The 26,828-nt window shown below is 39.7% G+C and overlaps 1 protein-coding gene across 1 annotated transcript in view; it reads right to left on the bottom strand.

Annotated features, from left to right (window-relative positions):
• Positions 1-26,375, bottom strand: part of BGAL17 (beta-galactosidase 17) — a 72,586-nt gene extending 46,211 nt beyond the window's left edge. The window contains exons 1-4 of the mRNA XM_089149830.1: positions 26,094-26,375; positions 21,264-21,368; positions 3,976-4,171; positions 1,296-1,384 (exon numbers count right to left, since the gene is read on the bottom strand). Of these exons, the coding sequence (XP_089005956.1) occupies positions 1,296-1,384; positions 3,976-4,171; positions 21,264-21,368; positions 26,094-26,231 (528 nt within the window). The 5' untranslated portion in view covers positions 26,232-26,375. The remainder of the gene's footprint in view (positions 1-1,295; positions 1,385-3,975; positions 4,172-21,263; positions 21,369-26,093) is intronic.
• Between the last annotated feature and the right edge of the window lie 453 nt (positions 26,376-26,828).

The following is a 26,828-nucleotide window of genomic DNA, read 5'->3' as shown; positions in this document are numbered from 1 at the left end:
CTCAAAGTCTTTGGAGTCAACTCGGAAAGACATGTGCTTCGATGTCTCCTCTAGACTTTAGTTGTTCCCTCATCCGCCTATTTTGGATACCCCAAAGAACAGACATATTCTTGTTACCTAGGGCTTTTGGCTCATCTTTGCTCCCCCCCCCCCCTCTTTGCATTTTCTCTTTCTCATTTCCCCTTGGGGTTTTGTTAATGACTATTTATTCATTCAGAAGAAATATTAGGCCAAGAATACCAAAAGAAAATCTAAAATCCAATTCAGATGGTCCATATGTGATCAAGGCATAAATAAGGCTACCTGCTGATAGCGATTGGATATTCTCATTATTCTGGAAGATATACTCTTTTCATTGTTTATTTATTATTTTACTTTTCATGTCTTCATGCACAAAATTCCATTTTCAGCTAGACTCGTAATTTGAATTCTTGAGTTTCTATTTCATGGTTGTACAAGGAAGAAGAAAGGGTTTCCTTTAACACAAGTGTAAGAAATAAACATACCAAGAACGCTAGCAGCAAAAATTATGGAATGAAAGCTGCAAGCTCTTTTCTCCAAACCATATTGATTCATGGTCGAAGTTTTAGATCAACCTTCATGGATCTTGCAGACACAATATTTTTCTCTAATCTTCTATGAGTTCCACTTTGATTAGTTCTGTCAGTTTAAATCCCTGTCTTCAGCACTGCTGTTCTATTGAGGTTTATATTGTCTGTCCCTGCCACATAAATATATACATCCATGGTATTCGCCAGTTATAAGCTCTATAAAATCCTTCTATGTTATCAGAAAATCTTAGCAAAACCAAATCTAGTCGAACCACAGCAATCTAGAAGATTCCGAAATCAATCTTGCTGTAACCACAGGACATAAGGAATGCACTGCCCTAAGGAACATTTCTGCCTAAATGGACTTTTCTTTATATTGTACAAGTTCTCCTTCAAAGCACTGAACTTGTTTTTGCTATATTCTGGGATTTTCTGATAAATTCTACTCCTTTTTGAGATTCTATAAGCCGGTTTCTAGTTGATTCCAGGCTGTTTGCCTAATCTCAAGCTAATTCTGTCCTAGTTCCCTAGCATTAGGTTCGGTTCACTACACTAGCCAATCATGGAATGCTATCAACTTCTTGTCATGCTTTGACCATGCTAGAAGGATAACAGGAAGCCATTGAACCAATGTTGTCTCACAGGATCCCTCTAGGAAATAGACTTCTGGAATCCTGCATCACATTCACAAGTTCAATAGAAATTTTCTACACTGTAAATTATTAAAGTTATGGCAGAAAATACCACTCGGAGGTAAGCAGGATCTGATGACCTCAGTCTGAGCGCAGGTTCTACAGCAAGTAACCAAGCAGGAAAACCTCCCAAATCCCACTCTGCGATCGAAAAATTCGAAGTAGTTTATGAGAATAATCAAATCAATAAAAAGGAAAGGATGGCAGGTGAGATGTTAGCTATAACCTATACATCATCACTGACTAAGTCGTTAGTTCCACATGGTGGGATGTTCCACTACATTGATGTTCCAAGAAATCGTCGGACAGAAAATACAATAAAATATGCAGTTCTGAATTAAAAATATTCCAAGCAGATTTTTTTAATTCTAAGCAAACTTCCCCATCTCGGCTTGCAGAATAGAATGCTTTCAGCAGGTGTAAAAACAGAAAAGAACTTAAACGCTGGTATACCGACCAACCCCCCCCCCCTCTTATTTCTAGCATTGTTCAAAATTTTGGAAATATAGGGTCAAAATATTGGTGTACAAAGTTATGACCCGAATCCCATGATATTTTGATATTTTAGTCCTAAATCAAAACTTGGCAAAATCTGAGGGCTAATGGTGAGAAAAAAAATTATATACACAAGATTTGAGTTTAAATCTCGCATGAGACTGAGATTTCGACTCAAAAACTCGAGACAGAATTTCGACTTCTTGCTTCTTTCTCCATTTTTTGACTTCTAGGGCTCATTCTTCACTCAAATCTTGGGGGTTTTACATCATGTTTGCTGGCAACCATGGGGTGGAGGTGGATTGAGCTTGATTCCATCAACATTTGGGAATTACTTCATATTGAGGTAATCAAGGTCCTCTTGCAGACTCGCTCCGCACCCAGATGTGAAAGGAACTGGAGCACCTTTTCCTTGATTCACTCAAAGAGGTGTAAGAGATTTGGTTCCCAATGCCTTAATGACTTGGTCTATGTGCACCACGATATGAGGCTGAAGCTCCATCACATATGCATAGGCTTATGGGGCAATGGCAGAGGGATACCACATATATCTCATTGATGTCTTCCAGGTGGAGTCTAGTGATGAAGACACCCTATGGTGGATTGGTTGAGGGACAAGGGTGAGCCATTGTTGGATCATCCTAGAGGGAGGCCTAACCCAGCTATAGCTCAGGAGGCCGGCATTGATGTAATCTTGTAGATAAGTTCATGGCTGATGAGAGTCAAGTACAGCCTCGGGAAGCAATTGTACCTCTGATGGCTTCTGGAGGAGCTAGTGTAGATGATGAGGATTGGTCCATGGACTCGGGTGGTGATGGTGGTGATGAGGCTCAGCCTTCTATAGTTAGACCAGATTTGAACGAGAACCAAACTTCTAATATAGTTGGGAATCATGTTGGGGATGATGGTGGAGACTTTCCTACTACTGGAGCTAAGACTAGCAATGCTGGAGGCACTAATGGTGACTTCAAGAGCATTAAGTGATACCAGTGCCAGAGTCATTAAGCCTCATCAGATTCACTGAGGAGAAACAATATACACATGCCACCCAAGACACAAACCATGGTGGCATACCTCGTCATAGGAGTAGGCCCTCATCCACTAAGACTAAGGGTTAACCGAGAGGACCCTGTGGCCTTTAGGACAAATGGTTGCAGACATTGATATCTTATCGGACTCTATTTGTGACATGAGTATTGGGACTATGAGGAGGAGTTCATCTAGGCGAGCCTCATAGCAAAGTGGCTCATATTTTAACCCATACAGTTAGATGTCTGGGATGGGGGTGTCTGCTCCATCTTATTCTAGTGTTGACTATGGTTCCTCCTACTTACGATCATATCATGGCGGCACGGGGTTTTCCTTCATTCATGAGATGTTCTCTTACTCTATCCTTGTCCCTACACACAAGATAGCATACCCGTACCTGCACCCATAACTGACACCAACAAAACTGTATAATCCTTATGATAGGAACGGTGGTAGATTAGTCAATAGTACACCACAGACATCACACTTTGGTGACCCATATTGGTTTGCTCAAGTGTGCTGATGATACCACATACATGGAGGTGGTGTCTGATTATGCTCAATACCTCTCAGCTTCTATGTCATGGGATGCATATCTAGCACAGAGTGAGCGTCGAGTCTGTCCGACATACAACGGGATCAACCCAGGCCAGCATGGTAATTCTTATTAGCCTAGGTCTCACTGATTCATGTAACTTATGTTATCACTTGTATAACTTCTATTATGACTTTATGAACTATGATTGATGGTGTCTTGTAGAGTTGTAGTTTTTTCATTGTAATTGAGTACTAAGTTTTCAAACCATGGTTATGACTTCTTGTTTTCTCACTGTTCTTGTATTTGTTCTTGCATTTTAATGAAAGTCTCAATGTTCTATCCATGTTTACATTTGTGAGAACACATACCTGCATAGAGCTGGGATGTGCAAATCAAAAATACTTTATGTTAGGTTTTAGCCAAAAAAATAACATTGTCATTGTGTTTATTAGCCTCAAATTAGGCTGTACACTAAAAATCAGACCCAAAACCCATTGAAACATGGTACACCATCTCGGTGTCTCAATCAGTACCCAAAACAGACTCACACTGCCACGGAATTGATTACTTGAAAAGTTTAAGTGAAAAATCCATAAAGCTTCTGTAAGAAAAATGTTGTTACTTACATTACAATATTCTTAGCATTCATAAGTAGGACAGTAAATCTCACCTCCACAAATATAAGGCCCAGCACGAAGCATAACAAGGAATCCTAACTCCTGACAAAGCTTAAGAAATGATTCTATATCGGCAATACCCTCAAATATCCATTCTTCAGGTCTGGGTTCATGTAGATTCCAAGGCACATAAGTTTGGATGGTATTCAAGCCCAACGCTTTTGCTCGCAAAAGTCGATCTTTCCAGTACTGCACGATTAAAAGAAATATTTTCCATATACTCCATGGAAGCAAAATGAAAGCATTTAATGGAATGCCAATTAATACAATACACTAGAATTTAGTTCAACAGAACAAACTCAATCACAAGGACCAATAAACAATGTATCAAACTATCAATAAGATCGTCATACCACATTTTTCACGTCAATAAACAAGCACTCATGCTAATCATTAGTTCATTACGGGATAAAAATATGTACACCAAAACCAAACATAGTAGAGACATAAATCTTAGAAATAGAACTCCATCATCTTAAAATTCTGAATCCACATTGTGAACAATTTTGAAATATCATCTAGTTTAGTAGTTAAACTAGGCAAGCACTGTGTTAATTTGAAGGAACCACTCTGAATGACTTAACAAAATGATGGAGCCAGTGGGGATGGACTGATAAGGAACCCTCAATTCCTACTTAGATAAATTTTTAGATTGCTTTTCTAAAGAATACCTACAAGGTTGGCAGTTCAAAAAATAAACTGCATGCTTTTCTTCCTTTTTATTTTAATCCTCTCTTTTTTTTTTTTTTTTTGGATGAGTGACAAAGATACCCAATATATATATAAGGTGTAAAAACAAAGAAGAAAACCAGGAGAAAGCTCCACAAAATACAACAGGCTAAGACATGAGATGCATGGCCACATGGGCTTCGTAGGGAAGGGAAGTTGGCTATGACATTGAGTTGGTTAGAGAGATGGTGAGAAAAGGATTTTTCCCAACCCCCGTTGAAAATAATTCACTAAATCAATCTCTTTGCCATGAGAAGAAGGCATGTGAAGCCAAGAGATTATTGCCTTATTGGAGGAGTGTTTGAGTAAGTGATGTGCCGTTAATGTGGTAAGCTTTACAACTTTGATTCATGTGTTTTGTCAAGAAAATGACTTGAAACCTCAGTTGCCTACAGAACAATTATTTATCATTATTGTTCTACCTAAATCTGCAATATTTGTAACAATACACAACTTTATCAGAAAGTGAACGGCATTGGGTTGGCTTTTTGAAGGAAAAAAAAAAAAGAGACGGAATTTGATGATGAAGATGATGATATTGATAGTGATGATGACAAAGTCATGAGGTGGTATGCACAACAACAATGGGAAGACCTTGTAGGTAAGCTTGTCTTTGCCACCACTATTCACCATCTTTAGTGGGAGCGTAATCTGAGAAGATGGACTTCCAAATCCAGATCTAGAGATATGATTTGGAATGCCATCTATTTTGATGTTTCTTTGAGACTTAGGTCTCTCCCCCACCCCCTGTTGCTGACTCTCCAAGAAATAGGTTGATTGTTAGTTCTTGGAACCTCTTAGCTTCTTTTCTGTCCCCTACTTGACTGGGGTCCCCCCTCCCCCCATTTCCCCTTGTATGTATTTCTTTGGCTCTCAGTATTTAATTTTTATTCACCCAAAAAAAAAACAACAATGGGAAGACAAACTACAAACTAGATCAAGGAAGTCTACGAGGACCGATGATCGGTTGATATGTTTTGGGTTATGTATTAATTGTTTTCTTATTATTACTCGGTATGGTATATGATTGGTGGACTTCTAAGTTTAGTTGCATGTTGTTTGGTATTAACCGAACAATATGAACGACCTACCATCACAGTAGGAGACGATTCATAATTTCATTTTCAAACACAAGTTTTAAAAACCTATCAAAAAAATAAAAAATAAAATTTGCAGAAAGATATCTCAAACGTGATTCTTTAATAAAAAAAAAATCTATTTTACATATTGATCACCAAATAATTTTAGCATTTTGATCCAAAATGATTTTAGTACTGATTTTTGAAAAATAAGTGAAGACAAAAAAATGAAAACTATACTAACGAGAGCCTAACCTACAGTTTAGTCAAGCTGAAGGAAGACCATACACAGATCAACAAACTACATAGGACATAATGAAACCCAAATAAGCCACCACCTGTATGTAAAGTTGACCTTCTTCCCAATGTTACCATTAGAATTATAGGTGGGAATGAAATGAAACAGCCAATCGCTCTTTGGTTCTTCGAAGCTAAGGAGAAAGACTTTCCTGATCTGAAAGGGCACTATTAGATCCAAATACTTCCCTACCACAGGCAGCAAAAGCCCTATCAATTTGCATTAGGTGGAGCAGTTACCACTCACCACTTCTCAATTCAGATTATCAATTGGAATATTCTATGCCAACTCAGATGGAGAATCTAGATGTAAAATCCGGCCTTATCCTAACCCTGACCCGGCCCGGATTTTATACTGTTGCAGGTCCGAAGACCCGAAGTGGAGGTAGAAGAGACTTGTGGGCCCTCTTAGTTGAAGATTCGATGCTTGATCCAGAGCCTATGGACATTGACAATGATGCCCCTTACTTGAGCACATTGTCAGTGTTGAGTGAAAATCTGCGCATCGATGAAGATTGAATTAGTTGAAGCACTTATTGGACCCCCGTGATCAATCCGAAGGTATTGCTTGAAACTAGACTTGTTGTTTGACTTGTAGGAGAAAACCCAACTCAATTCGGATCTGTCTGGCCTTCCAAATCCACTCCTGAAGTTGTTGTCATGCCTTGGTCGACTGACAGTCGACTAGCAGTAATGGAATTCGAATTTTTACAAAATCACTTCCCATTTTGCCCCTACCTTTTTGGAACTCGTGAATGAGGACCTAGGCTAATCATTTGCACTCCAGAGCACGAAGTTGGACACTCTCTTGGGCTTTTCTTGGTGTTTGGGAAGATCTTTGACTCCAATCATTTGTATTGCACATCAATCATCAACTCAAATTATGATTCCTTCTATTCTTCTTCTAATCTATTCATTTCCTACCAAATTATGATCTTAAGACCATGGTTGAAGTGCTGCAACCTTGCAAACACTTAACCATGAGTCTTCCCCAATCAATCCCATGATTATCAACCCATTCTTGCTATGCTATGATTCAATTAGGATTGCTTACCTTTCATTACTTTGATTTCTTCCATTCTAACCTTGTCTTGATTCAAAAACTGATATGTAAATGCATGTTAGGTCTAGATTACTATGAATCCATGATTCTAACTTGATTATTACCATTCACTTAATTGATTCCCATCATTCTTTACAATTCCAATCTATTCCAATTCGATTTGTGATATTTATCATATAGAACATAATGCTTTGATTTGGGCATTTCTAATTGGACCATTGGATCGTCATCAAATTTAGTGTGTAGTATCCCCATACTGTTATAAACATGCCCTCCAAATTTCGTGTTGATCGGAGCACTGGAAGGTCAGTTTCAGACCAAGTTTCCATTTCTGCCCACTGATTAACAAGTCTTGGTCGATCGACAAGCGATCAAACCAAGATATGAGAACACCCCTGTACTTGGCCGAATTGATTCGTTTGACCTCCGATTCAACTGTTTTCTTCTCTGATGTTACTTGTATGTTGTCTAGGGTACCAGCACTAATTTCTAGGACTATTCTTGGTGATCATTGATTTTATTTACAACTCGATTAAGGTAAGGAAGGTCGTTAACTCAAGTATGTTAATTATGTAAACATGCTTATGCTTTGAGAACTCAATGGTTATATTCCTATGTGTATTTCTTTATCATACATGACTATTCTATGCATTCTTATCAGTAGTAGTATGTCACATATCATTTGGAATATCATGTTTAATTGTATTTTATGATTTTATATATGATTAATCATGCTATGATATGCCTTGGTTTATATGATGAATCATTGATTAAGTATGATATGATGAGATTGAACTTGTGATTGATTACGTATGACTTGGGATTGGGAAGTGTCCTTCCGACACTTTTGTCCTTGGACATCGGAGGGAGTAGTATGGGATATTCTCCGAAGGTGTCCATCAACGCTTTCCCGAGTTATTGGATGACATACATAGGATCGTCTAGGTGTATGGTTAGGATATTTCCTTGTCGTATCAGACCCGAATCGGAAGGGTATTGAGACCGAACGACCCGTGGTACAGTATGGTTGATGGGCGCTCAAGACCGGTATCCACTCCGTGAGAGGACTTAAACCATATTGCGGATACCCGAAAGGGGCCATTTATTGGTAGGGTTGCAAATAGATAAACCTGGGCTCACGGGCGCTCAAGACCGGTAACCAACCCGTGAGAGGACGTGAGAGCTTCCCGTTCACCATTTGTGGATGACCAATAGGGTTGATGAGTCCGTAGTCCGAGTTGGTCGGTGCCATAGAATAGGCTGACTCTAGTGTGAAGGATACAGAACCGAGTTGGTCAGTGCCATAAGGAAAGTATCCGGATCTGACATGATAAAACTGAGTAGATGACTTGCATTGGGCTAGGCTTCGCCGTGATATGCGCCAATACTTATACCAATGGTGATGTGAGAGTGGTGACTGAATCCCCAACCATGGTTTGATGAGGACCTTACCCAATTACCACGGCAGACCCAAGATATCTATATGATTGAGGGGAAACGACCCAAAGAAGTATGGTGCTATGGCTTAAAGCATGTCTACCTTAGAGACTAGCATACTTAGGATTAGAATTATATATCATCATTGTCTCATATCATATTGCATCATACTATGATTTTATCGGATGAACTGTGTATTATGAAACGACTTGCCTTGCAGAGTTCTTTTGAACTCATTCCTTTCGTGCAATTTGTTAGATTATCCTGCAGTTACAGAAGACCCTGATGGCGCACACTACGACCCGAGCTATGATCCCGCATACTACCCTTCGGGTGATGACTACGATGAGAGTCAAAATTATTGTACCGAGGAGAATTATGGTTCGTACCAGGGTTAGCCCCACCTTAGTGAGGGAGCGGCCGCGCTGGGTCCACTTCATCCATACTTACGAAGAAACAATCATTAGAATTGAAGAAACCTTTGCGTAGTGCCCCATTTCCTTGGATGACTGTAAACTTATGGATATATTGCCTTTAACTCTTATGGATTTACTCTTAATACGGATTTGTAATTTGGTTTAATTAATCACCTTTCCACTATTTTGAAGGGGTGACTTCTGATCACTCTTTCCCCTTAAAGATTACTTTTATGAGAATTTGATACCTGATATTTCTGCACTCTAATTGATTATCTTTTATTATTATTCATTTGATCTGTTTATTGCTTACTTTAAACCTTGATTATATTGTTAATGATTATGTTATCGTATATGTGGGAGGCATGGCCGCTCGATCTAGATCTTCGGGTTGTGGATCACATCCCAAGTATGCCAGATAGGATACCGGCTGGGTGGATGTGACACTAGAGGAGTTAGTGAAGCTTGTAAGTTGTAACAGATCACCCAATACTATCATCTCAGCACTTATTGATTAAACTTCCTCCAACAGAACTTGATTGCCATTAAGTCAATATATGGTTTCTCCCTCTTCAATAAATGCATTCTTAACATCAAATCATTCTCTAGAACATGTACTAGGGATACCTTCATCAGTGGGAACAACAAGGGTAGCAGATGTAGTGTTCCAACAAATACCCCTCCAAAAAAAGGGGGCGAAACAGGTGCCAAAGGCTTCCACACAATCAGAGTCTTGGGGGGGCCATTTTCCTACACAATCTTGCCCCCAACAATTTATGTTGGGAGGCTGTTTCGATGCCTTGACTTTAGGGTTTCAACTGTCAACTGTGGCCACCAACTGTTGCACCAAGCCCGCCCCTTTGTTCCAACAATTACCCCTCCAGAAACCAACAAATTACCATCTGCACCTTGTTTTTTTTTTCCCTTTCTTGCCCTCAGAGGAAGTCTGGCCATTGACGCCCACAATATCACCTTCTCAATTTGTCCAAAACGGGATCCAGCCTTCATTCAACAAACAACTCAATCTTCATAGGATTGTTCACTTGAGATACATCATTAGGCTCAGGCCCACCGTAGTGGTAATGGATACAGCATAGTTTAATATATATGACCTTTGGGGTTTCCATCAATCAACTTAGAACCAAAGTTGAGGTCATCAAACTGGTCTTTTTTCTCTTTTTCTCTTTTCTTCTTTTTTTTTTTTTTTTTTTTTTTTTTTTTTTTTTGGTGGGGGGGGGGGGAGGGGGTTGTTTGGTTTGCAGATTTTGAGGATCAGCAGCATGAGGGGCAACACTAAAGTGGTAAACCTCAAGAGAAGTACCCAACGCAGAAGGCACAGGGACCTTGGTGACAAGGAGGGGGCACTTCCTGATTCAAAACCTACAATCCTACCTTCATTGGTGGAGAAAGGATCCCATCAGTTGGTGACACATCAGACCAACCATCAAGGTCATACCATTTCTCTTGATTAGAAGATTAGGGACCTATGCAAGAAGCCGTAGGGTCTCGAAAATCTTGCAGAAATTCCAAACAGGTGGTTTCCATTCATAATAGGCCTCCTATGAAAAAGAAAAAGCTGTGTTGTCTTTGTTGGATTCTACTAGGAGTTCAATTAGAGTTTGTATAGGAGTTAAATTAGAGTTTGTATTCATGTAGAGTTCTAGTCCTTGTAATAGTGTACTTTCCACTTAATTATAAATAGAGGGCTTGAGATCATTGATCCATAAGTCATTCACCACAATCGTTTCTTTCAACATGGCATCAAAGCCTAAATTCGATTAGGATTTTTATTCTTCTTCTCTCTTCTTTCTTTTTTTCTCTCTTTCAAACCCATCGCAAACCATCGCAATTGGGTCACCATTGTTTCTTCAGTTACTACCACTGCACTATCTTTTTTGTTGCAAACCTCCAAGACCAAAAAGAAAGAAAAAGAGAGAGAGAAAGGAGAAGAGAAGAAGAACCACGCTCCATATTACCGCCGCTGCTGCTTCCTGTTGCCACCGCTGCTACTAATGCCACTGCTGCTAATTCCTGCTGCTTCCAGTTACCTCCGCTGCTGAGGTACTGCCGCTGCTTCCTGTGCAATCGACAAGAAAAAAAAAAGGAGTCGAAACAGCAAACGCAAAGACCCTGCTACTACTACTGCTGCATCCTGCGCCTAACAGGACCTTATTGTCATTTTCCAAAATTCCAGGGACTTATTTGTAATTTCCAGTTTTTCAGGGGCATATTTGTAGTTTTTTAAAGTAAAAAAAAAAAAAAAAAAAGAGGGGGGTATTTATAACCTTTTTTAGGTGGTTTGGCTGTTGCATTCTGCGACATTTCAGTTACTTTAAAGGGGTGAAGACTGAAGAACTACAGACAATTCTTTCAACATGACAACCACCAATGATACTACTACTCCCACTGGATCCGAATATTATCCCACTCTTCATCCTCTTTTGGTAAGATTTGATGGCACAAATTATTTGATCTAGTCTCGATCTGCTTACCTAACTATTGCTGGAAGAGGACTAGTTGGACACATTACTGGCACCACTATCAAACCTACTACCGTAGGTGTTTTACAGGATAAATGAATATCAAATGACTCTCTTATTATGTCATTCCTTTTGAATTCCATGCATCCAAATATTGCTTGGGGTTACCTATTACTTGATGTTGCAGCCCAAATCTGGAAGGCTACTACTGAAACCTATGGACAGTTGGGGAATGATGCACAGGTTTATGAGCTACGAAATAAGCTTCAAGAGACTACCCAAAAGGAACTGACTGTGGCCCAATATTATGCTGAGTTGCGCTCTCTTTGGCAGGAGTTGGATCATTATGGGGATTGTCACCCCACTAATCCAGATGATGTGACTACTTATAGGAAGCACATTGATAAGATTTGGGTATATGACTTCTTGGCAGGTTTGAATGTGGAGTATGATCAGATCAGAGTGCAAGTATAAAGTCGTTCTCCCTTTCCTACACTAGAACAGTCTTATGCACTTGTTCAGTGTGAGGAAAGCCGACGATTAACCATGCTTCATGCTCCTATTGTGGAGAAATCAGCCTTACAGTCTGTTCACACTAAATCTGATCCGGCTAAAGAGATTGTCAAGGGTGAGCACTATCACAAACCATATCATACCAAGGCCAATTGTTGGAAACTCCATGGGAAGCCCTGCTGATTTTGAGCAAACAAGAGCACAAAAAAGAGGAAAACCAAAAGCTCATATTTCTGAAACAATTTCCACAACACCCTCTGCAAACATTGGTCATTCACAAGAGGAGTTAGCTACTCTGCAACATATTCTGCAATCTTCTACTGCAGGTACAGCCTCTACCACTGCTTCCTCTACTAACCAAACCAACTCCTACCTTGCTACTTCAGGTAAAACTTTTACAAGCTTCCAAGTTTCTTCAGTTTCTACTCCTTGGATTATTGATACAGGAGCCACAAATCATATGACAGGTTTATCCTCTTTTTTCTTTCAATATTCTCCAATTTCTGGAAAGGATAAAGTTTGAATTGTTGATGGCTCCTATTCTTCCATTGCTGGAAAAGGGACCATTCAACATTCTACATCCCTTTCTTTGTCTAAAGTTTTACATGTTCCCTCTTTCTTTACTAACTTGCTCTCTATCAATAGTCTTACACATGACTTGAATTGTAAAGTGACATTTTTTCCATCTTATTGTGTCTTCCAGGATCTGGTCACGGGGAAGGAGATTGGACGTGATAAACTAGACAATGGACTTTATTTGCTCGAGCCGATTGAAGGATCTACTTCTTCTCTAACTACATCTTCTAATCAGGTCCATTCGGTAATATCAGACCTTCATCAATGGCACCGTAGGCTAGGTCACCCACCTTTAGGAACTCTTAAGAAAATATTTCCTAATTTAGTTTCTTCTTTGTAATGAAGATGATTTTTTTTGTGAAGCCTGCATTTTTGCGAAGCAGACTCATTCTACTTATTTACCTTCTCTTCATAATAGAAAAACTATTCATTTTATATTAATTCATACTGATGTGTGGGGTCCCTGCCGACATATGTCTATTACTGGCCATAGGTACTTTGTTATTTTTATTGATTGTCACTCTCGTTCTACATGGATTTATCTTTTAAAACAAAAAAAAATGAGGTTTTCCGATGTTTTCGTGATTTTCATAATATGATTAAAACTTAGTTCAATGCCACTGTAAAGATCCTTCGCAGTGACAATGGCACAAAGTATGTTGATGGTGAATTTCAAAGATATCTCTCTGACTCTGGCATAATACACCAGACCAGTTGCGTTGATACGGCTGCCCAAAATGGGGTTGCTGAAAGGAAGAATCGGCATCTCTTAGAGATAGCCCGTTCCATTATGATTGCTATGAATGTACCTGACCGCTACTGGAGTGATGTTATACTCACTACTTCTTACCTTATAAATAGGATGCCCAGTAGGATATTTGGTTTTAAATGTCCTAATGAGATTCTTCAGGGAACCTCTTCTTTTATTATTCCCCCAAAGGTTTTTGGATGCATGTGTTATACCAAAATCACAACCCACCAAAGTAAGCTGGCTCCCCGCGGCCTACGCTGCATATTTTTTGGGTATTCTGCTACTCAGAAAGGGTACAAATGTTATCATCCTCCTTCCAAGAAAACCATTGTATCAATGGATGTAATTTTTAATGAGTCTTGCCCTTACTATACACCTCTCTAGGGGGAGAGTCCTAGAGGAGAGGTGTTCTTTCCAACTCTAGATCTTCCTATCACACACCAACACAACTTAAGAGTCCCAGAAGAGTTTCCTGACTAGGGGGAGACTTCGGCCAGTATAACTGAGGACTCTAATCCTCCCCCTTCGTTTTCTGAACCATGTGAAGAACCTAGCCAAGGGGAGACCACTTCTGTGAGACACACTGTTGGGGTATTTCAAAACTAGATTAACCAAAATAAGGAGGTGCAGACTTATCAGAGGAAGAATTACAATCGGCTAAAGCAGGTGGAGAAAGGTGATACGTTACCACTTCAGTCTCCTGCTCCAAAATAAGATTCTACTGTTCCCCTTAAAGTATCTTCGTATGATCTTCCTATTGCTATTAGAAAAGGGGTCAGATCTTGTACTCAACATCCCATAGTTAAATATGTTTCTTATAACTCTTTGTCTGACTCCTACCGTGCTTTTATATCATCTCTATCATCTGTATCAGTTCCTAAAAGTTGGCAGGAAGCCTATGCTAATAAGAGATGGAAGGCAGCTATGGTAGAAGAAATGCAGGCAATGAAGAAAAATGATACTTCGGAGCTGGCTACACTTCCTCTAGGAAAAAAACCAGTGGACTGCAAATAGGTATTCGTGGTTAAACAAAATATGGATGGATCAGTCAACAAGTTGAAAGCTAGACTAGTTGCAAAGGGGTTTACCCAGACCTATGGGATTGATTATCAGGAGACCCTTTGCCCCTATTGTGAAACTAAACACTGTCAGAGTTTTGTTGTCTGTAGCTATGAACAAAGACTGGAACTGGCACCAATTAGACGTAAAGAATGCCTTCTTACAAGGGGAGTTAGCAGAAGAAGTCTATATGGAAATCCCACATGGTTTCTCTGATGACAATACTGCAAGGAAAGTTTGTCGGTTGAAGAGGTCAATTTATGGGTTAAAACAGTCTCCTAGATGCTGGTTTGGACGCCTCCTGAAGGCAATGACTTCTATTGGGTACAAGAAAAGCAATGCTGATCATACTCTATTTGTCAAGAAGTTAGGTACTAACATCACACTTCTCATTGTCTATGTAGACGATATTGTCATTACAGGGAATGATGGTGAAGAAATTCAAAAGTTGAAGGACTTTCTTGGCAGAGAGTTTGAAATTAAAGATCTAGGGAAGTTACAGTATTTCTTAGGGATTGAGGTGGCTCGATCAAAGAAAGGTATATTCCTATCCCAAAGAAAGTATGTCCTAGATCTATTATTAAAAGTGGGAATGTTGGGGTGTAAAGCAGTTAATACCCCTATTGAAGCTGGAGCTAAACTTAAAGAAAAAGAGGGAGAACCAGTGGACAAAGGAAGATACCAAAGGCTGGTAGGGAAGCTTATTTACTTGTCCCACACCAGGCCAGACATCGCTTATGCTGTAGGGATAGTGAGCCAATTCATGCATGATCCATATTTAGCTCATATGAAGGTTGTTACCAAAATACTACAGTATTTGAAGGGAACTCTTGGAAAAGGAATACTTTTGTCACCCACTAATAATCGAAAAGTAGAAGCATATACTGATGCAGACTGGGCTGGATCTTCAGACAAGAAGTCAATTTCAGGTTACTGTACCTTTGTTGGAGGTAATCTAGTTACTTGGAGAAGTAAGAAACAGAATGTGGTAGCTTTATCCATTACCGAAGCTAAATATAGAGCTATGGTTCATGGAGTTTGTGAGCTACTATAGTTGAAAGGCTTGCTACAAGATATTGGAGTCCAAGTTCCAAACCCTATGATGTTATATTGTGATAATAAGGCTACTATTAGTATTGCTAATAATCCGGTGCAACATGATCGAATTAAGCACATTGAAATTGACAGGTTTTTTGTCAAAGGAAAGTTGGAACAAAGGCTTATCTGCATGCCTTTTGTAAGATCTGGAGACCAAGTAGCAAATGTTTTCACTAAGGGTTTGAAAGAAAGAGATTTCCTTCCTATTGTAGGCAAGTTGGGCATATCTAATATCTATGCCTCAACTTGAGGGGGAGTGTTAAATTCTACTAAGAGATCAATTAGAATTTGTATTCATGTGAATTCTATTCCTTGTAATAGTGAACTTTCCACTTAATTATAAACAGAGGGCTTGAGATCATTGATCCATAAGCCATTCACCACAATCGTTTCTTTCAACAGTCTTCAATCAAGATCATCTCAAGAAGATATCTCTTGAAGAAAAATACTACTACTGGCAAAAGCAAGACAGTCCAGAAGTTTCTCCTATCCTAGCACAAGAGCCGATCTCCAAGCTAATGGTGCTCAACTCAGTTTCACCCCACAAATGAAAAGGAAGACCCGGCAGAGATAACCAAATGGGGAGAGAGACGAAACATTGATCAGCTTCAACCTGTACAGATTTTCTCCCAGTGCTGAAATATAATAGGTTTCCTAGCCACAATATGAAGACTTTGTTCCAGCACCCAGGCCATGTTTGAATCATCATATCATAAATTTTGAAAAAAGAAACAACAATTTATAGGAACAAAAGTATTTACTCATCCTTTGGTCTTCCAAAGTCTGTTAAGCACGTCTTTCACCAAATGAAATGGATGTCTTTTGAAAATTAAATAACACATGAGAGGCATCGCCAAGTAATACTTCATCTTCTACCCTGAAAAGTTCTCAGTTAAGCAGTTTTAATCTCCCCTTCACAAGCTTAAGAAACAAAGTGCAGAGAATGCCCCTCATTCTCATTGAGGTTTCAAACGAGGAGCTCCAGGTAACATTTACTGCAGGAGGTGATGAACTAGAACGAGAAGAGCTCAAGAAAGGCCTACCCAAATCACTAGAATGATGCACCAAAGTTCCAAGGACATTATTCATGATTACCTGTGTTCAAAAGCATGGTTCAAGAACTCACGAGATATCTTGCTTTTTCAACCAAGCGAGACTAAACGAGTAGCAAGCCAAAAAATTACCAAACTCACCGAGATCTCACTCATATCTCATATATCTTAGTCATATCTCAGATATCTCGCCATTTTGAAATATCAGGGGATAAAGAGAGTTAATAGTTCACTTTTTTTGGAGAGTTAGAGGTGTTACTTTTGAGAGGGGAGTAACAGTAAATGGAGATTAAGTATAGGGGAGAGAGAAACTTTCCCTAAATTTTTTACCCATAATCACATCCCAATAATCCAGATCTGTGTTGTAAAAAATCAATTTGGATCTCCATTAAAAAGTTAGAAAAACAAAAACATGCATGCATAGATTAGGAAAGATGAATACCTAAAGAGCCTAAAGAGTTGCTCCTCCTCCAGCTAATGGTTCTTCCTCTACTAAGTAGTACAAGGTCCCCTTGAATGCAATTCTAACATCTCAAACCAAAAAACCCCAGATTCACCATAGGGAAGCAGAATCTAAAGGGGAAACTGGTAATTGATTAATCAATTAGTTGCACACATCTAATTATATAATTATCTATATCAATTGTCCATGCTATTCTAATATAATTACGTATTTATATAAAAACCAATAATTTTACATAATTGTATACAACACCCTCCACTTTTTAATATTCACAGCAAAGACCGTTGGGCACATATTTAATTACTGTCAACCTGCAAGTCCTTTTTAGGCCCAAGGAAGCCCATGTGCACATAATCGATTTCTAAAAGATCAGGCCAAACATATAATAAGCAAATATGTTTTATAATAAAATAATGAATAAATAATGAATAAATATATTCATAATAAAATAGTTTAAGTAAAGAATCATTTTTCAAATCTACTAGGACCAATTTTATAAATTGATCATGCACTTGGATTCCTTCTCAAGTATCTCTGGCACCAAGTAGCGGATACTTTGTCAGGTTACATGATCATCCGTAGTCCATATTCTTATTCCCAGAAAATCAGCCCAGGTTTACTTAAACTTTGGTCATTGATAATTCAAAGAATAAGAGTCAGTATTGCGGTGACTAGTGTTCCTCAAGTATAAAGTCAAGGTGAAACATATTTTCCTCTCCAAGACAACTCGCGGTGACTAGTGTTCCTCAAGTATAAAGTCAAGGTGACACATATTTTCCTCTCCAAGACAACTCGCAGTACTACATATGGGGAAATAAATTTAATTAGATTCTTCGCCAATACACACACATGTCTACTCATGTTTGCACCCTACCCCCACTATGACTAGGTATACCAAATATGATGACCGTATGACAAGGGCTGCCCAAACCCAAACCGTAGTCATAAGTCATGACAACCAATTTAGCAATAATACATGCTTATACTTTGCTCACAACATTTGAATCACAGATGTTTATTAAACCAACAAAAATAAATAAAAATAAAAGTTTAATAATAACAAAAGAACGGGCCAAAGAAACCCTAAATGGATTAGATGGAGATACACATCCATCAATGCCATCACCACCTTCAAATTCTTTCTGTGGACTAGCAGTGCCACTGAAAGCAGAAAATAGGCTGCAATATCCTTATGTAAAGTCCCACTTGGACCACTTCCTCTTTCCACAACCTGAATACTCAACCTAATCACAGATTCACAAGGAAAAAATTTCTTACCATTAGCCTTTATTTTCCTCAGAAAAGGAAATTAAAATATCAATGCTCCCTTGATCTTTAATTGCAGGCGAAGTTTCTTTTGATGTAGGTGCTGCCATATGAAAAAATATGAAACTTTGAAAACACCTGTGACTCGCCAACGTTGTTGGAACTTGGCATCAAAATTGTCTTACACAAGGTAAAGAACCCAAGGGAACAATACTATGTGTAACATCCAGCCCAAACCTAGCCCGGACACCCTTTTTATTTTGGGATAAGAAAGACTTGTTTGATATTAACTTTAAATTGGACTTTATTTCAATATTATTACTTTGAAAACCTTAGGCCATGTCGACATTTCCTTAGGTGTTGTAATGTTTGGCCTTATCCTACCTTGCCGGCCGGGACCTTCTGTTTGTGGTCGGCCATTGGGATTCTTGTGGCCCTTTTGGTTGTGTTTGTGTCCGTGCTTTGTGCCCTCCTTGGCTTGTTTTGTTTTTTGCCTGGGGTGTTTTTTTCTGAACTCTGTGCTCTCCGTTTTTCCTGCTCTTCTTGTGGCTTGTGCCCCCTCCTTTGCCCTTGCCCTCGTCCCCTCGTTCTGCTGTGTCTGGTCCTGCTTATCTGTGCTTTTGTGGCCTTGCCTCCTGTTGATCTTTTCTGGCTGCTTTTTTTGACTTTGGCCTCCTCTTTGACCTTGTTGCCTTTTCCTCTTGTTGTGTTCTCCTGAGTTTTTGCTGTCATCTTGGTGATCTTTTGTCGATCCATCCTGTCCCCTGTTTGATTCCTGGTTTCCTTTTCTTTTTTGCCTGTTGGCTTTTGTCTTTTTCTCCTGGGCGTGGGGGCTTGGTCCTTGGTTGTGTGGGGTTCTCATCCCTTTTTATCTTGTTCTTGCTTTCTTCTCCTGGTGACTCTTCTTCCCTCTCTACCCTCCATTTTCTCTCTTTCTATTGTCATCTTGCTGTGGGCTTTGATGGTGCTGCCTTGCCCCTCCGTGCCTCTCTCTCTCCTGTTCCCTTGCTTCTTGTGCTTGCTTTTCTCTGCCTGCTTGTTTCTGCTTTACCTATTACATCTCCTTTGATTCCTGGCTATGTGTTTTGTTCTGTTTCTTGCCTTGTTCTCTTCCTTTGTTCCTCTGCTTTGATGCTTTCTCTCTGCTCTTCCCTCTGCCTGATGTTTATCACTTGCTTGTGCTCTTGGGGCTTTTTTTGCCTTGGTTGGGTTTTCTTGTTTATGTGTCCTACTCTGTTGTTTTGCCTCGTTCGTTGTCCCCCGGGCCTTTGGCCTCCCTCCTCTTTTCTCCTTTTGGTCGATCATTTTGGTCGTCCTCCCCTCGTTGTTCTTGGCCTTGGCTTTTGATCATTGACATCCTCTTCCCGATTCCTTCTCTCTTTTTTGTGTTTGTTTGGGCCTTCACTTCTTTTGGCTTTTCTTGGTTTCTCTTCATCATCCTCGCCTGGTGCTTTTGCTTCTGTTTGCTTTTTTTGTTGGTCTTGTGCTCTTTTAGTTGTTTCGGCTCTTGCTGTGTTCCTTTGGTGCCTGCTTTTCTTGCTTTTCTGTTTCTTTTCTTGTCTTTATTTTCATTGTTTTGAGTGTTTGCTGTTTTCTTGTTGTTTGTTGTTGTTGGTGTCTGTGTTGTTGGTTGTTTGGTTGGTCCCTGGTCTTCTTCCTTGGCTGGGGTGTTGTTTCTCTGCCTCGCTCTCCTGGTCTTGGTGCTCTGGCTTGTCTGTGTTGGCTGGTTCTTCGTTCGTCGTCGGGGCTTGCCCCCGTTGTTTTTTGTGGGGCTCTGGCCGTCCTCCGGTGGCTCCTGCTGTCCTTTTTTGGGTTGCTGGCTGCTTGGGCTCCGGCTCGCCGTTCCGTGGGGCTGGCTTCGTTTCTTTTTGGTGCCTGTTTGTCCTTCGGGTTGGCTCTGTGTGTCGTCCCGCGTGCTTCTGCTTGTCTGCGTGTGCTTGCTTGGCTGGCTTTTTGCTGCCGCCTTTCCGTGTTGCGGTGCCTTCCCCTCCTGTTCTTTTTTGTGCTTTCGACTTCCCGGCCCGTTCTTGTTGTTGGGGGGTGCCCCGTTGTGCTTGCTTGCTGTCTCCCTGTGCCTCTTGGTTGTTCTTTTGCTCTTGTCTCTTCTTTCATCTGCTTGTCGCTCTTGTTTATGTTTTTGGTACTTTCTTTTGGTTCTTTGCTCCTCCTTTTTGCTCTTTGTTGCTTTCTTCTTTTTCACCCTGGTCGTTGGCTTGTTCTCTTGGTGGCGATGAACCAGTTGATAAAGCGAGTGCCGAGATTGGGACTTGTTTGTGCTTCGGTTTATATTTCGTGTTAGGGATGGGATGTCGCCTCATTTCCCTTTCTAACCTTTTATTTGAATTGTCGGGACTATAACTTAGTTGTTTCACTTGTTATTTGGTGAATCGGTTGTAACCTTTACTTTTAGTCGTCTCATCTTCCGCTATTATTATAGGATGGGTTTCCTCCCTCCTTTTCACACTTGATTGTTTATACTAATGAAATCCTTTCCGCACTCTGATGTTAATTGTGAAATCTTCTAAGATCTTTTCTAGACTTTTATTATTGAATTATTTGGAAATAAGGAATTGTTCTGCTTTTGATTATATTATTGTGCTAAGTGACTATGATCGTTCCTAAACTTGATCGGCGGGACAGTAATTCACTCCCCGGGTAATCCAGATAGGGTATCCCCTTGGTGGATTTAGGGCGGGATGTGACACTATGTCTTATGCCAAGTAATTACTCAGCATTTCTTACACACATACAGCCTTTCTACAACCATTTCAACAGACATTTTGCAGCTTCACAATTTCTAGAGAGAAGATTGACACAGTGGAGCTCCTTGCAGACTTCTCAGGAATGGACCTTAACTATAGTGTGCAGCTCCTAGTGAAAACTTTTTCTTTTAATCTTTTCAACAATCGGAATACGTTGGTATCAGCTTCAGGTAGACCATGCATTTATCAATCATGAAAATAAGAATTGAAAATTAAAATGATGACCTGCTAGAAAAGTACCTCAGGGAGAACTCGAAAATAATGCAAGTCACCACCAATAATCTGAAATGGATGACCATCTTTCCAGAACATGTCATTATATATGTCAAACTGCTGAGCATTAACCTGATTACATTCACACAATTTTTAATAATGAATTAGCTAAGCTACTACAAACTTAAAAGAAACATCAAGGATGAAACACAGGCCAATATATAAAGAAAATTGGTAATAGAAAGGGTAGGGGGGGAAAAATGTAAATGCAGACAGGGTACATGAAATAAGCTCAAAGAGGAACTGCCTATAGAATGTGCTTCACTGTCATGCTCCTTCGATAGGGCTCACTGTCATGCTCCTTGCATATGGCTCAGTAACATCGTGCAAACAAAAACAAAACAAAAAAAACTCAAATACTACTCATACATACCATTGTTTCATAGGTAGTTCCAGTCTATTTGGTTTGAAAGCAAACTATATTCATGAATCATGGACTAAGCTGATACACATGGACTAAAAGCAGTAGGAAATACTGACTATGACAACTACAGCAATACTGATTGTGATGAGAAGCATCCAATTCAATGAAAGAACCACTAATCAGGCTGTTTGTAAACAAGTTAGAATAGCCACATTCTGGCATTTAAATGTGTAAGTCTAGGTGATAACCATATGTTAACGAAGTAGATTGCTAAATAACAATAGGATAAGCAATTTATGTCATTTGAATTAAGCATGAGCAAATGAAAGTGGTAAGACTGATTTTCAGTCCTCTGAACGAAGATGTTTCCTCCCAAGGTGGATAGATTGAATGTATATTACCAAACCACAATAAATAACTTTTGAATTAGACACTCATTTGTAACAAGGAAGCAATTATAAACATTTGGGTTTAAGAACCAGCAAATTTATTTTTCTACCATCTACCATATTTCATTGCTTATAAACTAGCTTGGCCAGTTCCAGGAGTAACTTTCTATTTGTAGTGTACACTGTACGCCTCTTTATACTTCGAATTGCATTACAAATTATCCTACTTTAAATTGCATATCAGACAATGAGGTATGTTTGGGAAAGTCAATGATGGAGAATACTCCAGCCATATGATAGGGCTACAGGCTACTAACAAACATTGATGCTACAACAAAACTCAGCCTTATTCCACCTTAATGGGGTCGGCTACATGGATCCATCCAATCAGAACAAAGTAGGAAAAAATAGTCATAAGTTCTAATGAAAAAATAAAAAAATAAGGGGGGGAAGAAGGCAAATGAAAGAGAAAAAGACGGGAAAATAGGGATATCGAAAGAGAGGAGAAATTTAATTTTTTTTTTAAAAAAAAGGAGAAAGACAAAGGAAAGGTGAAAGATGAGAAGAAGAAATAGGCAAAACCGAGCATATCAAGATAAATTCAGCTAGATGGGGTCTAAAGTATATAAATCTTTGCCTTGCAATAAGCTCTATCATAGACATACGGTCCATACCTGGTACAACTATATTACACCTACACCATGCGTGTCATTTTGGGACTGCCCCAAGTTCTTTTAATTCATCCAATTGGTATCACCTCACCACTCCCCACTGATGTGTGCTAGGCCTCTATCAAGTATGACCACAGCACTTTAGAACAACTCTCTTGGAGCTTGTCATTGACAGAAGCAACTCCCAAGTTTGCGTTATCCTTTGATCTCTTTGCCCTTTCTTTTTTCCCAAATCCATTTTACTCCTCATCCCATCCACAAGCTTTTCAATTGCCTTTTGTTGGTCGTTCTCTGGCTGCCTCGCTTCTTGCTTTCTTTAAGTTTTCAAGGAATATGTCGATCACCCAACAGTCCAGGTGCATCTCTCCAATCTCCACTTCATCAATCCCACTTTGATTCTCCGTGAAACATCATCCTTTATGTTTCCTTTATTGTTGACTAACCTTAGATATCAAAAAGAAGCTATGTGGTATCTACCTCTCCTTCCTCACTTCATACTATGTCAATATCCATCATACTCTAAGTAGTTATGCATTATATATTTCGTTTTCATTTTAATAATCTTGAAGTCTCTTGCTTCCAACGTGGGCCTTCGAAGATCTAACTTAGTCAATCCCTCTTTGTCTCATCCACCAAAACGATATCCTTAGCGAAATAATACACCATGGGACCTCCTCTTGAATGTTCATAATTAGATTGACCATGAAAAACCCTAGAAAGTAAGGACTTGTGGGTGATCCATGATGTAAGCTAACTATAATTGGGAATTCTTTGCTCAACCTCCCTATTGAGGTGAAAAATGTGCTCTTAGCTCTCTGGTTCGCTCCTGATCCAGACCTGTTTCCTGAGACCAAAATAATGGTGAGAGTGGGCCGCCTCTGAGGACGGAAAGCCACCTCCAATGATTAAGTCTGTTCAGGTAGGAAAACCAGAGACTCCTTTTGAGGAATAAATGCTCAAGGAGATGAAGAACGGAATGTTCTTCAAGAGTAAAATGCAGGAGAGTAATGGATGGAGTATTCAAGTCTCACCGTTGTTCAGGCATAGTGATGGGTTATATAGCTGGTCCATACCTATAGAGATAGTGGATGCTTCATAGCCTTTAGATGTTTATCTGATGAGATGGAGGGTGGAGATGAATTCTTGGAGAGGCATGCTCAGTAAGCTAGATTGTGTGATTTTCACGTCAGTTGGAGACTTTATTGGTAAATCAAGAGGTCAGCGTCATATTGATCTTGATGTGACACTAGCCCACAGTTGGGGGAACAAAAGAGATAGACTCGAGGCAAGCTTTGGACCAATGAGAAGCTTCCTCACCATCAATGAGCATTTAATGGCTCTCAAGGCATTTAATGCTGAATTAAATGTTGTGAGACGCTGACCTCTTGATTTACCAATAAAGTCTCCAACTGACGTAAAGATCACACAATCTAACTTACTGAGCAAGCCTCTCCAAGAATTCATCTCCACCCTCCATCTCATCAGATAAGCATCTAAAGGCTGTGAAGCATCCACTATCTCTTTAGGTATGGACCAGCTATATAACCCATCACTATGCATGAACAACGGTGAGACTTGAATACTCCAACCATTACTCTCCTGCATTTTACTCTTGAAGAACATTCCCTTCTTCATCTCCTTGAGCATTTATTCCTCAAGAGGAATCTCTGGTTTTCCCACCTGAACAGACTTAATCATTGGAGGTGGCTTCCTGTCCCCAGAGGCGGCCCACTCTCACCATTGTTTTGGTCTCAGGAACCAATCCGGATCAAAAGCAAACCAGGGAGCTAAGAGCACATTTTTCACCTCAACATTTGGCGCCGTCTGTGGGAAGGCGCTTTTCACTTCTCGGCTGATCCCTACATTCCAAGCTTCAAGTCTCACAAATATAATCTTCATGACAAGACTTATCATGAAGACTATGGGGCTAATGTTATGGACATTACAGCCTAAATCCCTGAACCGGAGCAAACCGCTTTAGTTGAATCAAGGGTTCAAGCTTGGTCCAAGGAAGACCAACTGATGGGTCTTAGTCATGATACTTCTCGGAGCAGATGTCAGCTGAGAAGTCAGGAATCACGCATCAAGATGGCACACAACTATCATCGTATGGCTTTTCGGTAGAAACAGCGCTGGCAAAAGATTTGGAGCATCCTGGCCCAGATGTCAAACCCTAGCATTTAATTCAACATTGAATGCATTGAGCTTCATTAATTACATATGGGTAGAATAGCAGCTTCTCATTCGCTCCAAACTTGCCTGAGTACTGAGTACCACCATTTTGTCCCCTCAACTGAGGAACGGTGTCACATCAAGATCAGCTTAACACTGATCTCTTGATTGCCTATGGGATCACCAGCTATCTTAGGAACCATGCGTATCAATTTGTTGTGCAAACCATGTCAAGAAGCCATCTCCGCCATTCACCAAAATCATCCTAATCGTGGGGGCCACGATGCGTCAGCCATCATTTTAGGCATGGACCAGCTACATAAATAACCCCTGGACACACAAGTAACGGTAAGCCAGGCAAACTTAAACACTCCAACCATTACTCTCCTGCATTAACCACTCCCATAGATTACACACTAGTCATTTTATCCTCATACATATCACAGTAATCCACATATTTACTTGACACCTTTTCTTCAGTAGAACATGCCAAATTAGATCTTTAAGGACTCAGTCATAGGCCTTTTCTAGATTGATAAAGACCACATAGAGATCCATCTAGCGATCTCTATGTTTTTCCATAAGCCTCCTCAATAAGTAGGTAGCCTTTGTGGTGGATCCACTTGGCAACAAACCAAGTTGATCCATAGAGGTATGAGTTTCTTACTCAAATGGGCTTCAATGACCTTCTCACGTTGTTCCGTAATGTGACTCATTAGCTTTCTAATTAACACAGATATCATCGTTTTTCATTTTTGGGAAAATAGCGTACAAAATTTCAAATATGAAATTGTTTCTAAACTTTCGAACACAGTTTCAGTATTATAATCTCTTCTTTTTTTCATCCCATAACTTTCTTTCAACTTCAAAGAAATCCTGAACAAACATCTTGGTTTTAATATAATCTATTAACGGCCTGTGATCGCAAATTCGCAATCATGACTCATAAGCATCATCTACCTGAGGCAGAGTCTATAACAAGACGGCAATCACGGTTCTAATTCTTCTTGTTTCTAGCTATTATAGAATTTAGCAGATGTAGTAGCAAAAGCAACTGGAGGTACATAAACAGCGGACAAAAGCAAGGACATCAACAACATGACAATAGGAATAGTCTCTTCAAGCAGATACGCTAACCCGAAATAACGGGGGAAATTGTGGGAAATGGTACTGAAAAATCAGAGACAAGAGAACATCATACCCGAGTTTGGAGACTGCGGGGAGTAGAGGATAAATGAGAGAGAGCAGGAAGAGAAGCAAAAGCTGGGACCAAAGCCCCGAAAACTACGATGGTGAGAAGAGCAGAGAAGAAGGTAGTGCTGCCTCGCTTCCTCGTCATTCTGAGCAATTCCACACGCACGCCCACTGGGCCACCAGCCACTTCGCCTATTACTCAGGCCGACGATCCTTTACATAATTACATTGGATCTCGGTGGGTGAGTGGAAGCCGGCTGGACGGCTGGTAAGGGAATGCCTTATTTACGTTTCTACCCAAACTCTCACCAACTTTATCAAAAAAATAAATTTAATTTTTTTCATAACGCCCACCTAAATTGCGCCTCAATTCTTGATTATTCACTGAAGTGAAAAGTATATCAAACAGCTCATTTTTAACCTTTTTTTAAATATCAACTTTTCCCTCATTTATTTTTCTGTTAATTTTAAAATTGAAATGACCGTTTTGTGAATGGAATATAAGTTTAATTTTTATCAAATCGTATTTAATTTTTTAAAATTTACAATAAAACTCGTTCATTCAATTGATTCACCACCTCTTCCCTACTGGCAACCACCGCTAGCAATCACCAGTCTTCTTCCAATAGGAAAAGAGCAAACGAGCACTTCATTGTAGGAACTGATAGAGTAAAATCCTCCCCAACTAGGCTCGTAAAGAGAGACCGACAAACCCTACCATTTAAGCATCTCATCCGCTCTC

Source organism: Hakea prostrata, chromosome 3, assembly GCF_041222555.1.
Source record: "Hakea prostrata isolate BN-2017 chromosome 3, UWA_Hpros_2, whole genome shotgun sequence".
Taxonomy (NCBI): Eukaryota; Viridiplantae; Streptophyta; class Magnoliopsida; order Proteales; family Proteaceae; genus Hakea; species Hakea prostrata.
This window is presented reverse-complemented; position numbering and strand designations above follow the sequence as displayed.